Below are 14,250 nucleotides of genomic sequence, written 5' to 3'. Positions count from 1 at the left end.
CTTCTGGTCTCATAGTTGTATAGGCTGCAGATCAGATGGTGTACCAGTCACTAGGACTAATTGTTTCCATGAATTTTGGTTTTCTTCATTCTTCTTTGCTTTGGCTATTGTAAATAGTGCCAAAGTAATACCAGGCAGTTTTGACTACTGTGGTTGTATAGTAGGTTTTGAGATTCGGCAGTGTGAGACCTCCTACTTTGTTCTTCTTCTTCAATAGATCTTTGCTTATCCGAGGTCTCTTTCCTTTCCATATAAAGTTAGTGATTGGTGAAAAAACACTTAGATGTGGTTTTGCTGACCAAGACTCTTAAGTGTTATTTCCTCAAAGCCATGGGACTTGACCACCAGCAAGATAGTCTCTTGATCCTCTCCCTTTCTGTTAGATCCATTTTAATTCTGTGCTTGTTTCCTCTTACCTCAACTACAGCAATAACTTCTTATCTCATTCTTTCTCACACCCCATCTACCATGTACCCTGAAGCTGGATGAAATTTTTTAATCTACAAGTCTTATCAAGACCCTTCCCTGCTCAAAAACCTTTAGCAGTTGCACCTATGTTCCTAATAGTAATCTTATTTCCTAATAGCCCACAGTCTTACCTCCTGCTTCACTGGTAGTCTAACCCCACAGGATCTCAAGGGATTTTGCTTTAATCTCTGCTTCTTGAAATCTAGCCACTCTTTCAGCCTCAGATTCACTTATTTCTCCTTGAGTGGATTATATCAATTGAGAGTCTTAGAAGATCATGCAATCTTTAGATGATTTTTTTTCTCTCTCAAATAGAAGCTTATTTGTAACCTCAATTATAAACCAGCAATAGCAGGACTGATGTGGATGAAGAGAGTCAAGGGACCTGAGTCTTCCTCTGTGGCCTGTCCCTGATTTTGCAGTAGTGGTCCTTAAAGGAACTTCATAGGATATTTAAGTTCCATAGGATGGAATTGGAAACCTAAATTGAGGCTCTGTACAGATGAGGATGCAGGAGCTTAGTCAGAAGAGGGGTGAAAACCAAAGATGGAAGGACATTTAGATTTCAAGAGCAGATCTCATGTGTGTGGCCTGGTTTTGGTGTTCTTGTTATAACACCATGTTGGTTCCCCAGTGTCTTTGATTCTGTAACACATAGACTTCCTTATGGAAGTTCATACATTCTGTTGTGTAGAATAGTTACTATGCATGCCTTTCACTTGCTCTGGCAGGTTATAGAACCATTTAAGTCAAAGAAGGCTTTGCATTTGTAGCCATTCCTACATGATGTCAAGGGGTACAATTTGTACTTGGCACAGTACCCTCTTTACAATTAGTTACTGTCATTAGTTTGAGTCATTCATCAAATATTTATTGAGCGTTACAAAATAGTCTTTGGAATCTTTGATTGTGTGCTTCAGGTACCCAGGTAGAGTCCTGTGGTGTTACAAGACCATTTCAGTGTCCTGGAGATGACCCATAGAAACAAGGCTTTGTTAATCTGGAAACCAGGAATGCTTTTCAACAGTAATTATGCATACCTGCTCTTCCAAGACAATAACTTGTTTTTGTCCTATTTGCATTGTAGACATGGAGAGCAGAGTTGAGTAGCTACCTGGAATATTTCTCGCTTCTTTTGTCCTAAATCAAGTAGGAAATAACCTTCACTTCCCTTTACCCTTCTCACTTCAAAAATTCTAGTCATCTAAAATAAAAAGTAACTTAACCACTCAGACTGTACATTAAAAAAAGAGTAGACACAGAAATTTGGGAGCTAGAGAGAAGCGAGAGGATGAGGTTGATTCACATTTTTGTCCCAGCTCCACCAAATTCAAAACATCTCTTTTCACTTGCTAAATTACTCAACATGGCTCTTTTCCATTTCTAGTTACTGTTACTGTTGTAGTTTTGGTAGAGTTATTCTGACTTACGGTGATCACATATGTGCAGAGTAAAACTGCTCCATGAGGTTTTCAAGGCTTTCACCATTCAGAAGCAGACCACCAGACCTGTCCTCCAAGGCAACACTGGGTGGGTTCCAACTACTAATGTTTTGGCTGGTAGTTGCATACCTAACCATTTGTACTACCCAGGGTCTCTCTTCTAATTGCTATAGATCAGCACAGTTCCCAGAGTGCTTTAATTTTCTTTACTCAATACCACAACCATTTAGAAATTTGTGATCCTTATTTCTCAAGGATCTTTTAAGGATCTCTATCTATTCTGAGAGAAAAATAACTCTGGTGTATGCTCGGAAGATGCAAATACAGAGGTGCTAAAGGGTGGGTCTTTACTTCAATCTGACTCTAAGACTTAAGCTCTTCAGTCGTTTCTGGATAAATGACTTACCTTATATAAGAATTAGACAATGTCATAAGTCAGTGCGAAGAAAAGTAGAATTATTACTATTATGGAGTTAATTTGTTTGAGGAACTATAATAACTGCCTATTTTGCTTTCTTGTTTTTATAGGAATTACCTGAAAAATGGGAAACTACCAAAAAGATTGCTGCAACTGTCAGACATGAAGTTTCACCTCTGCAAAATGCAGAAGTAACTCTTATAAGAAAGAAATGTATTTTGTTTGATGTAAGCTACCTAGTTGTTTTTTTTTTTTTTAGAGAAAAGTTGTACACGTTTAATTGAAGCTGTTTGTTCAAGATTCATCTTCTGGTTTTTCTGCCCTGATCAGGGAAAGCAGGCCGAGTTCAGAGAAAGATTTAGATGCTGTGCTCCTCTTGACTTTAATGCAGAGCATCCGTATGCAATGCTTGACAAGGTAATGAAGATCTCAGATATCTTGTGTTATCATAGATATTTTAGAAATAAGTTTGAACTCTGTGATATTTTACCTTAGTTTTGCTATTAGTAATAAGAATTAAGAATTAACTACTTAAATTCAATTATATACAATTTTCCCCAAGTAAATTATGTTGTGTGTTTAAACCATGTCTTCCAAAACCACCATAATCACCAAAATTATCATACTAGTGAAAGGAATCCTGGTGGCACAGTGGTTAAAGTGCTTTACTGCTAACTGAAAGGTTGGTGGCTTGAACTCACCAGCCATGCCACAGGAGAAAGATATGGCAGTTTGCCATAAAAATTTATAGCCTTGCAAAGACTATGGGGTAGCTCTATTCTATCCTATAAGGTCTTTGTGAGTCAAAATTGAGTCAGTGGCATTGGATTTGTTGGTTTGTTTAGTGATGTTCCAACAACTATTTTTTTTTAAGCACCTGTTCCATGTCAAGAATTTGATTCAGCTTATTTTCTTATGATGTAGCTCCTATTATTTTCCCCATTTCAAGTAAATGTTTGTATAATTAAGTAACTTACTGGAATTGTGCATTTGGTGAATAACAGAATTAGGAATCAAATTCAATCTGTCTAAATTTTTCTTTTTAAATTAACAGCTTTAACCATTATACTGATTTCCATGTGAAACTTTGCTAGTAACTTTTAACCATAGTAAGGAAAGCCCATAACTTACCATTAACAAATATTGTTGAGTCATTCTATCCTAATCTATAATGGGTTGCTTTATAACAATGAGTATAGTGGGCAAATAATCCAAAATGGTAAGTAAAATGTAATCCACATTAGACTTGAAAAGATACCTTTTTTTCCCCCCTAATAAAAGGGTAAAATATCTTAATTTTTCTAGGAATTCTTAACCTAGTAGCGAAAATGAGAAAATGACTTGATGAACGTTAGATCCACCAGTTGGGAATCTGTCTCATTTCTTCATCTAGGCTGTCATGAACTTCTTCTTGCTTTCACTTTATGCTGGAAATTGTCTTTACTCCTTAAACCCACTGCCATCAAGTCAATTGACTCCTCAGACTATGGTAAAACATCTAGCTGACACAGATCTTAGATCTCTTTCTAAAGTTTTGAACACCACTCTATGGCATAAGGCCTTCTCTTTACTTGATGAAAGAATCAGCTGGTATAACTTCTTAACGTATTTATGAATGGGAGTAGGTTAGAATATGCTAGTTGTTGTTGTTGTTATGTGCCCTCAAGTCAGACCTGACTCACAGCAATCCTTCCTTGAGTTTTCCAGGCAGTATCACTATGGAAGTAGATTACCCAGCCTTCCGAGGAGTGGCTGGTGGGTTTGAACTGCCAGCCTAGAATATGCTAATAGGACTTTTTTTTTTTTTTTTTAAGATTACATCAAAATTGCATGTGATCTGAACAGATTGTTAATGGGGAGATGTTTTTAATCGACTAACCAACATGCTATTTACTGTCAACATTTGCTATAGTTATCATTTATTTAATCTTCCCATTTTCAAGCTAAGTTGTAACAGCATAGTTATATTTAACACTCAGAGATGCTTATCCTTATACCACCAGAATGTGGTGAGAGGTCTTTGGAACCCCACCTCTTATAGCAGGGCTGGGTTAACTTATTCTTGAACTCATTTTCTTGATGAGTTTGTTCAGCATGTATATCTAATGTTTATCTTATTAGGCTCAACCAAATCCAAGTGCTTGCTTCTGGGCTATAGCAGCCCTGCAGGACCTACCTAGAGGTATGCCCTCATACTCAAGCCAACTCACTACACAAAACAAACCACTGACGTTCTAGGAAAAAGGGCAATGGGGTCGTGCAGCTCTCCTTTCAAACTGAGATTCTTCCATAAAGTTATAATATGTAGTGTTGTCTATTTATAGCCAAAGATACAGTACCCAGTTGACTAAACATACCTGGGTATATGTTTCTAGAAATAATGGAATTTGTATAACTAATAAGAAAAATGATTAAAAAATAAATAAAAGGGATGTTGACTTTTGGGAGTATGGAAAATAGATACTTCGAAAAGTCCTCTTTTAGAAAGCAGATGCTGAGGACGTACTCAGAAATCTGTCATTTTGAATATATTGCTGAACTCTCAAGAAAATAAGTGAAATCTCTAAAGGCTGGAAACAAACAAATAATAGCCAAAAAAAAGCAGAGAAAAACAGAATCCTGTGCTGTTACAAGGGCAAATAAAATTCTAGAAGTCGAATCTTTTGTGATCAACTCTTCTAGGAGGAAATGGGAGATGGTCTTATGAGGTTCCATGCTCACTTAAAGAGTAGGCTTGGAGAAATCTGCATGCTGCAAAGGGAGCCTCTGAGATTACCTGTCAGTTCTTGCTAAGGTTCATAATTGGGAGGAAAAAATTGGGGAAAAAATTTGGGAATTTGTAAAACAGGCCTGTTCTCACAGGTATCTGTGGTTCAATTGTATAATATCCCTATGGTTAGGAAGTGTGGAGGTCAGGAAATTAAAAGGGTTGCAGGTAGCTCTTCTCAGCACCTGGTAGAAGCAAACTCATATATTCTCTGGAAAAAAGTGATCTCAATCCAGTTTCCTTGTGTGTTCTAAATGATTAAGTTCAATTGAGTGAGAGTTCTTAATTTTAAAAAAATCAATACACATACCATCATGAATAAGAGTCAGCAGAAAGAACAACCACAGATACAGACCCATATAAAACTTCAGATATTAGAACACTTTTATTTAAGGCAATTGAAGGTAATATTGAAAAAATGTTGTTGTTGTTGTATGGCATCGAGTCGGACCCGACTCATGGCGACCCCTCCTTTGGTTTCCGAGGCAGTATAACTATGGAAGTAGATTGCCCCATCTTCCTTCCAAGGAGTGGCTGGTGGGTTTGAACCGCCAGCCTTCTGGTTAGCAGTCAAGTACCTTAGCCACTGTGCTACCAGAGCTCCCATTGAAAAAGTAGTAAGTTCTTATTTTTGAGATTATAGAAAATTATCAGTTGAATTTGAAAGAGAGCCAACTGCTAATGTAAAATATGGCTTTGGTGGTAGAAATGATGCTGGAGAGTGCATGATAGAATTTTTGTAAGACCAACAACTTGTTCATTGCATATACATTTTTTCAACAACATAAACAGTGACTGTACATGTGGTTCTGGCTGGATAGAATACACAGGCATCAAATTGACTACATCTGTGGAAAGAAGTAATGGAGAAGCTCAGTATCATCAGTCAGAACAAGGCCAGGAGCTGACTGTGGGACAGACCATTACTTACTCATCTGCAAGTTCTGGTAGCATATTGCCTAAGGCATTTGACTACTAACCAGAGGGCTGATGATTCTAACCCACCAGCCACTCCTCAGAAAGAAGATTGGGCAATCTACTTCGATAGTGATACCATCTCGGAAACCCAAGGAGGGGTCACTTTGAATCAGATCCAACTCAACAGCAGTGAGTTTGGGTTTTCTTTCTTTCTTTCTTTCTTTTTTTCTGTTTACGTTTGAGTTGAAGCTAAAGAAAATTAAAACAAGTCCATGAGAGCCAAAATATGACCTTGATTAGGTCCTTCTTGAATTCATAATCCATCTGAAGAACAGATTTGACATGTTGAACACAGATGAATTGTGAGATGACATCAAGAACATCACACATGTAGAAAGCAAAAGGTCAAGGAAAAAAAAACACAGGAAAGGAAGAGAAGACCAGGATGGATGTCAGAAGAAATGTACTATTGAACAGAGCTAAACTGAATGGAAGAAATAATGAAATAAAAGAGCTGAACAGAAGATTTCAAAGGGTGGCTTGAGAAGACAAAGTGAAGTATTATAAAGAACCATGCAAAGACCTAGAATTAGAAAACCAGAAGAGAAGAACACACTTAGCATTTCTCAAGCTGAGAGAAGTAAAGAAAAATTCAAGCCTCAAGTTGTGATACTGAAGGATTCTATGGGGAAAGTATTGAAAGATGCAAAAAGCATCAAAAGAAGATGGAAAGACTATGTAGAATCACTGTACCAAAAAACGCTGGTCAGTGTTCAGCAGTTTTAGAAGGTGGCATATGATCAAGAACTGATGGTATTGAAGGAAGAAGTCCAAGTTGCACTGGAGGAATTGGTGAAAACAGGGCTCCAGGAGTTGATGGAATACCATTGAGATGTTTGAACAAGCTGATGCATGCAGCTCTGGAGGCACTTACTCATTTATGTCAAGAAATTTGGAAGAGAGTTACCTGGCCAACTACTGGAAGAGATCCATATTTGTGTCCATTCCAAAAAAAGGTAATGCAGCAGAATGAGGAAATTATCAAATACTGTCCTTAATGTCATACACAAATAAAATTTTGCTAAAGATAATTCAAAAACAGTTGCAGCAGTATATAGACAGGAAACTTTCAAAAATTCAAGCTGGATTCAGCAGAGGATGTGGAACAAGGGATATCATTGCTGATGTCAGATGGATCTCAAGTGAAAGCAAAGAATACCATAAAAGTGTTTACCTGTGTTTTATCGACTATGCAAAAGCATTCGATTGTGTGGATCATAACAAATTATGACATTGTGAACAATGGGAATTCAGAAACATTTATTTCTGCTCTTGAGGAACCTGTATGTAGACCAAGAGGCTGTCATTTGAACAGAACAAGGGGATATTGCATTGTTGAAAATCAGGAAGTGTGTAAGTGTTGTATCCTTTCACCATACTTACTCATTCTGTATGGTGAGCAAATAATCCTAGAAGCTGGATTGTATGAAGAAGAATGTGGCATCAGGATTGGAGGAAGACTCATTAACAATCGGCAATATGCAGATGACACAACTTTGTTTGCTGAAAGTGAAGATGATTTGAAGCACTTATTGATGATCAAAGACTACAGCCTTAAGTATGGATTACCTCTCAACATAAAAAAAAATCCTCATAACTAGACCAATAAAAAAACATCATGATAAATGGAGAAAAGATTGAAGTTGTCAGGGATTTCATTTTACTTGGATCCACAATCAACACCCATGGAAACAGCAGTCAAGAAAGCAGATGACGTATTGCAGTGGGCAAATCTGCTACAAAAGACCTCTTTAAAGTGTTAAAGAAAAAATATGTAACTTTGAAGACTAAGGTGTGTCTGGCCCAAGCCATAGTATTTTCTGTTACCTCATATGCATATGAAAGCTGGACAAAGAATGAGGAAGACCAAAGAATAATTAATGTATTTGAATTGTGGTGTTGGTGAAGTATACTGAAATACTATGGACTGCCAGAAGAATGAATAAATCTGTCTTGGAAGAAGTACAGCCAGAATGTTCCTTAGAAGTGAGAATGGTTCATCTCACATACTTTGGTCATGTGCTCAGGAGGGACTGGTCGCTGATATTTTGCTTGGTGTAAAGTATAAAAAGCGAAAAAGGGGAATACCCTCAATGAGATGGACTTACCCAGTGGCTGCAACAATAGACCCAAGCATAGCGAAGATTGTGAGGATGGTACAAGACCAGACAGTGTTTTATTCTGCTGTACAGAATAAAATAAAAAATAAAATAAAAAAGGTTGCTGTAAGTTAGAACCCATTTGATGGTATCTAACAACAACAACTACTTATGGAAATGTAATATACAGTTTTTTTTTTTTAAAAAAAAAACAACTCATTAGATGAATTGAATAGCTAATTATACAAAGCTAAAGAGGGAATTAGTGAATTGCAAAAAAAAAAAAAAGACTGAAAGAGTTGCTGGATTTAAGAAATGGGGACATCAAGCTCAATTGGCACAACAAAATACACAAAAGTATTCTGCATCTTTCTTTGGTGAGCAGGGATCTTAAAAGCTTGTAAATGGCCATCTAAGATGCAATTATTAGTCTCTCCTCATCCAGAGCAAAGAAGAGTGAAGAAAATCAAAGGTGCATGGGAACAGTTAGTTCAAAGGACTAATGGACCATGAAAACCTCAATCTGTATTGTGATCCTGAGACAACAAGACCTAGATCGTGCCCAGCTACCAGCCAGCCAGTCAGAAAGGGATGAAAATTGGAAATCCTGGATAGAGTGGGAGGAAAAAAATGTGAAACAAAATTTAAAAACATAAAAAAGACCAGGTTTACTGATAGGATAGAGACTGGCGAAACCTCTGAGACTATAGCACCAAGTCACCCTTTAGACCAGGAATTGAACTCACTCCTGTGACTTAACTCTCAGCCAAACAATAGACAGGCCTACAAACTGAACAACTGCACCAGGGAGATACAATGCTTAGAGCAATCAGCCATAGGAGATCAGAAGGGCAGCATTTGCACAGGTAGAAAGGTAGGGAGGTGGGAATGCATAGGCAAGAAGAACACAGAAAAATGGTAACCAAGAGCAAAGTGGGAGGAGAGCTGTTAACACTGCAGGAATTATAAACAGTGTCATGAAACAATACGTGTACGAACTGTTGAATGTAAAATGAATCTACTTTGTAAAATTTCACACAAATAACAATAAAAAGTTAAAAAAACAGAAAAGATTGGAAGAAATCAATGAGAATGTAGCACATAGATGCAAAGAGATGAAAAATACAATTAAGAGAAATGAAGGAAAACTGATGATATCTAACTTTCTTCTATTCAGACTTCCTGGAAGAGAGAATACACAGATCATTAGAAGGACAGTAGTTAGAGATAGCATCTGAGGCTTTTTCTAGAATCGGTAAAACTATGAATCCAAAGATTCAGGAATTTTAGTGAATTCCAAACAGGATAACTACAAATAAATCAACACAATAACAAATAAGCCAACACGTCATGGTATACTGCAGTTGAGAAGAAAAGCAAAAGAGGTAAAAGCAATACATATTGTTGATTATTAGGAGATAGATGGGAGAAAAGTAAAGCAAAATCCTATTTTTGGAAAGGAGGATTGTATGTGTAACGTCTAAACTTGGCAAATCAAGAAAGAGCAGTTTGAGCATAGGATTGAGACTTAACAGAAATAGCACCCAGAGGTCTGCAGAGTGAGACTGAGGAATAGTTGTCTGCATTAGAAGCTCTTCTGTACTCCTTAAATTTTACCATGTAAATGTACTACTTTGTTAATAAAAACTAAAATTAGGAGTTGATGAATCAAAGGCAAATTTTTGTCCGATTATGTTTTGTCCGATTATATGTAAAATATGAACTATTATACATGGATGGGATGGTAAGTGAGCCTTGGTAAAAAGGAATCATGCTGTGAAATGTCCTACACTGTGCTGTGTTTTTAGCTACAGTATTTTTATTTCACAGACTCTCTGAGTTCATCATAGTATTAATCTGTAGAGTGTTTTTTAAAATCTAAAAGTCCTTTTCTTTTTTAAATAAGTGTTTATCAAGGAAGTTACATTATTAAGTAGAGTTTCTAGGGCCTAACCATTTTCAACCCAACCAAGTCCCCAACTGTATAAGGAAAATCAAATTGAAAAATTATATTTGTAGAATTCTGCTACCAGAGCTACTTTTACTGAAGTACGTGCATAGGGAAAGCATTGATAATACTGAATTTATTAATAGTCTATTTTCGCTCTTTGAGTACTCTGTCAATTTGATAGTCTAAAGCTTTCTACATTTTACCAATACTTATACTGAAGATTTTTTTCTTTTTGAAATTTTTTATTGTGATTTGGGTGGAAGTTTACAGGTCTTTTTATTTTCTTTTTAAAGTCAGAGTTTTAAATGTTGAAATACCACAGACACAGAGTTGGATGGCTCTCCCTTCCCTGAGAGTCTGTTAATGTTAAGAGTGTTGGCATGTGTATGTGTGTTTTCTCTTTAGGCAAATCAAGAGCTTGAGGCCTTAGAAGAAGAAATGTTGCAGATGCAAGAATCTACTCGTCTTTTTGAAGTGGCTCTTCCAGAGTATAAACAAATGAAACAGTGTCGCAAAGAGATCAAACTGCTCAAGGGACTCTGGGATGTCATTATTTATTTCACAGTAAGATGGTGCTTTTTTAAAGCATGCTTTCATTTTTCTTTTAGTAGTTCTTTTGTATAAACATAAATTTTTAGTGTGTATCTCATTCAACTTAGATTTTATAATGTCTTTAAATAAGTAGACATCAGATTTTATTTTCCATAGAATTTGGGCCTATCTGCCTTTGTTAGCAGAAGATTCTTCTCTAAATACCAGTTGTTTTTGTTTTAGTTCAAGGTCAAACTTTGTATAATAGGTTGACAACCTCATATTCTTTTGGGAGATTATGTAGAGTATAAACAAAAATTTATTTGTATATATCACACAACATTTATAACACATTCATAGTTATTTGCACATACAAACTCATGTATATACTTATGGATATTTATAGAAGGTTGGCGGTTCAAACTCACCAGCCACTCCTTGGAAGGAAGATGGGGCAATCTACTTCTGTAGTGATACTGCCTCGGAAACCCAAGGAGGGGTCGCTATGAGTCGAGTCTGACTTGAGGGCACATAACAACAACAACAACAACAATGGATATTCATCTGCTTGTGTAGTATGTGTGCATGTATAAATGTATGTGTGCATGTATAAACAGATCCTTACAAAAAGTAATTTTTAATGTAGTTAATTAAAAATTTAAAATATAATAATGTGTTTTAGGGAACGAGGCACATTGCAACAAATATTATGAATAATTATTTTTGAGGTTGGTTGAAAGCCATATAGAAATGTATTAACAAAATACAGACTTTAGTTAAGAAATAATTAACAAAAGTTTTGTTAATAATAGATAATGATTTCTTGAGATACTTTATATGTAAAATTATAAAAGTATGCTATTTACTAGTAATACACTTAACCAATGTATTTAAAGTACACAGGATTAAATGATAATGATGGTATATATATATAAATTGTCATTGCTACTACAAATTAATATATAATAATGTTATAGCATTAAGTTTGACATGTTCTGATAATTTTTTTATTTTGGTGATAGGAAGCTTTGACAAGTACAGTTAATGTTTAAATAATTGAGTTCCCTCTGGATGATAGAGTCACTGTGTATTATCAGTTTACATATTTTGCTGCAGAGACTGGCTTTCACCAAATATTGTTGACACTTTTATCTGCTTGTGTGGTTTCAGAGAAGCATTGATAATTGGACTAAAACCCAGTGGAGACAGATTAATGTGGAACAGATGGATGCAGAGCTCAGAAGGTTTGCCAAGGCAAGTTCCATAACTGTCTATTACAACAATTTATCTTTCTCAGCACCACCTCCTTCCATCTTCCCCAACCTAGTATCTGGTGTGTTGGGCTTCGAACAGAATTATATAAGATAGTGTGTGTGTGTATATATATATATATATATATATTTCTCTCTCAGCCAGTTGCACTTCTAATCAAGCCTGCCTTTCAGTGAATGAGTTGATAAAAGTATATTAGGCCTAATGAATTTATGAGTGGCAACTCAAATCATGAGTTTCCTAAAACTGTCTAGAATGAAGTGGGGAGAATAAGAATACCAGGGCTGAGGGATTAGGTTTATGAAAGCTTTGAATTATTTCCTTAGCAACCATAAACATTTTGTATTTAGAAAGATATCTTTGGTTCTACAATTTGGGGCAACAAGTAGGCATATATGGAAATATATGGAATATTATGATCTTTATTCTGATTATTAATTACTCCAGTATCCTGAGGGGCTCAGTAAATACAGAACTAAGCTTAAATTTAGTGTTTTGATATCTAGTACCCATAGCTGTATGTCCTCTGTAGAGATTTGAACTTCTTTGGAAAAGGACAAAATGCATAGCAGTGAAAAGCAGTTAAGAAGTTGCAAGACCTCTTGTTTTCCTCCCATCTCAGAGCTTCGTTGCCCGTGACCTGTTTCTAAGAGCTATGCTCAGTTCCTGCCAGCTCTCCAGATGCTTTCATTCCGTATTATCCTGGTCCCAAAGACAAACTAAAATGTTCTTCTTTTTTTAAAATATGTTTGCCTATCTTACAGGGTTACTGGACCTCTTTTCTGTGCTCATTCCCCATTTATCTCTGTACCATTTACTTATCTTACTTCAAAGTGACACATTCTCATCTGAAACTGTTATTTTTTAAGCCAGTGACATTATCTTCTCTTTTTTTTTTTGTGATAAGATCCAGTTGATTTATTATGGGTATCCCATTCACAATTGGTAATGTTGTTCCATGGACCAAGTGGCCAGACAGTCAAGAACCCTACTCAACATGTCTTAATATCATAAAACATTTAAGTTCCAAGGAGCTAAATATTCAAAAGTAACGAGTTATTTAAGGCTACCCTTTAAATGAATCAGGGATGCGGAAGAGGATCTTAGTAATCCACAGAAAAGTCTATTTTCTAAGTACGTCATACTTACCTACATATAATATCACATGTATTTCCATATGGGACATTGGTTAGACCCTGTGACTAAGAACCCATTGTATCTAATTGGCTTGTCCATAATGTTCTTATAATATCTCAATAAATGAATCCCTTTCTATTTCTCAGGTTTTAGTTCTTTGCTAGGAGCCTAAATAGTTCTTCTTTCCTTTCTAATCCTCTAGAGGAAATGTTTCTGTGTATATTTTATTGTGATTTGGGTGCAAATTTACAAAGCACATTTGCTTTACTCTCAACATTTCATGCACATTTGATTTCACATCTAGATTACAATCCCCAACCATAAAAAACTCTCCTACCCTCTTCCCTGTGACTACCCATTCCATGTGCCTTTCTTATCTATGCATTCCTGTCTGTCCAGCTTTCCCTCTATGTGAAATACTTCTACTTTCTTTTCTAATCCTCTAGGGGAAATGTATATATTTTTTAAAGGATGCAAAATAAAAAATGTATTAATATATCTGGAGTCTTTGATTTATTTTTTTGTTTTTCACTTTTCTCTAGGAAATATGGTCGCTAGACAAGGAAGTCCGTGTCTGGGATGCTTACACAGGCCTTGAAAGCACAGTGAGGGACATAGCTACTTCCCTGAGAGCTGTTGCTGAGCTACAGAGCCCTGCCCTCAGGGACAGGCATTGGCACCAGCTGATGAAGGCCATTGGGGTCAGTATCTTGAATCTCATTAACTGAATATTTCTACGACTATAGACTGTTGTTCTTTGATTAATGTCATTGGAGATGGAGTTGGATTTGTGAAAAGGTCTGTTTGTTCAAATCCAAGAGGTCAGTCTCCTGGAGATAAGGACAGTGGTTCAGACATCTGAAGATCTAGTTCTAGTTCTCTTTTTATCTATTACTGGCTTTGTGACTTCACACAAGTCACTTAACCTCCTTAATTTTATTTTTTAATTAAATCAGTAAAATGAGAGTATGTTACCTTCTCTCTTACATAAGAAGAATCTTGTAAGGATCCAGGGAGATAATATGAAGACATTCATAGCACACTAAATGACCACAAAGAATTTTATTTATTGTGGAGGAGAGTCAGAAGGTAAGGAAGTGAGTTTTAGGGGAGAAGGAATTCTAAAATTGTGATTTTTTTCCCCACAATTCTATTCTTTATTTATTGTGGAAATATATATATATATA

General features: G+C 36.1%; 1 protein-coding gene across 1 annotated transcript in view; it reads left to right on the top strand.

Moving 5' to 3' along the window:
• DNAH11 (dynein axonemal heavy chain 11) overlaps positions 1–14,250 on the top strand; it is a 455,361-nt gene that overhangs the window by 85,241 nt on the left and 355,870 nt on the right. The window contains 5 exon segments of the mRNA XM_007946592.1: positions 2,439–2,555; positions 2,659–2,745; positions 10,529–10,687; positions 11,825–11,908; positions 13,606–13,764. Of these exon segments, the coding sequence (XP_007944783.1) occupies positions 2,439–2,555; positions 2,659–2,745; positions 10,529–10,687; positions 11,825–11,908; positions 13,606–13,764 (606 nt within the window).

This window comes from Orycteropus afer, unplaced genomic scaffold, assembly GCF_000298275.1.
Source record: "Orycteropus afer afer isolate SDZICR_OR568_19922 unplaced genomic scaffold, OryAfe1.0 scaffold00008, whole genome shotgun sequence".
NCBI lineage: Eukaryota > Metazoa > Chordata > Mammalia > Tubulidentata > Orycteropodidae > Orycteropus > Orycteropus afer.
Note: the sequence above shows the minus strand (reverse complement) of the source record. Positions and strands in the feature narration are given on the sequence as shown.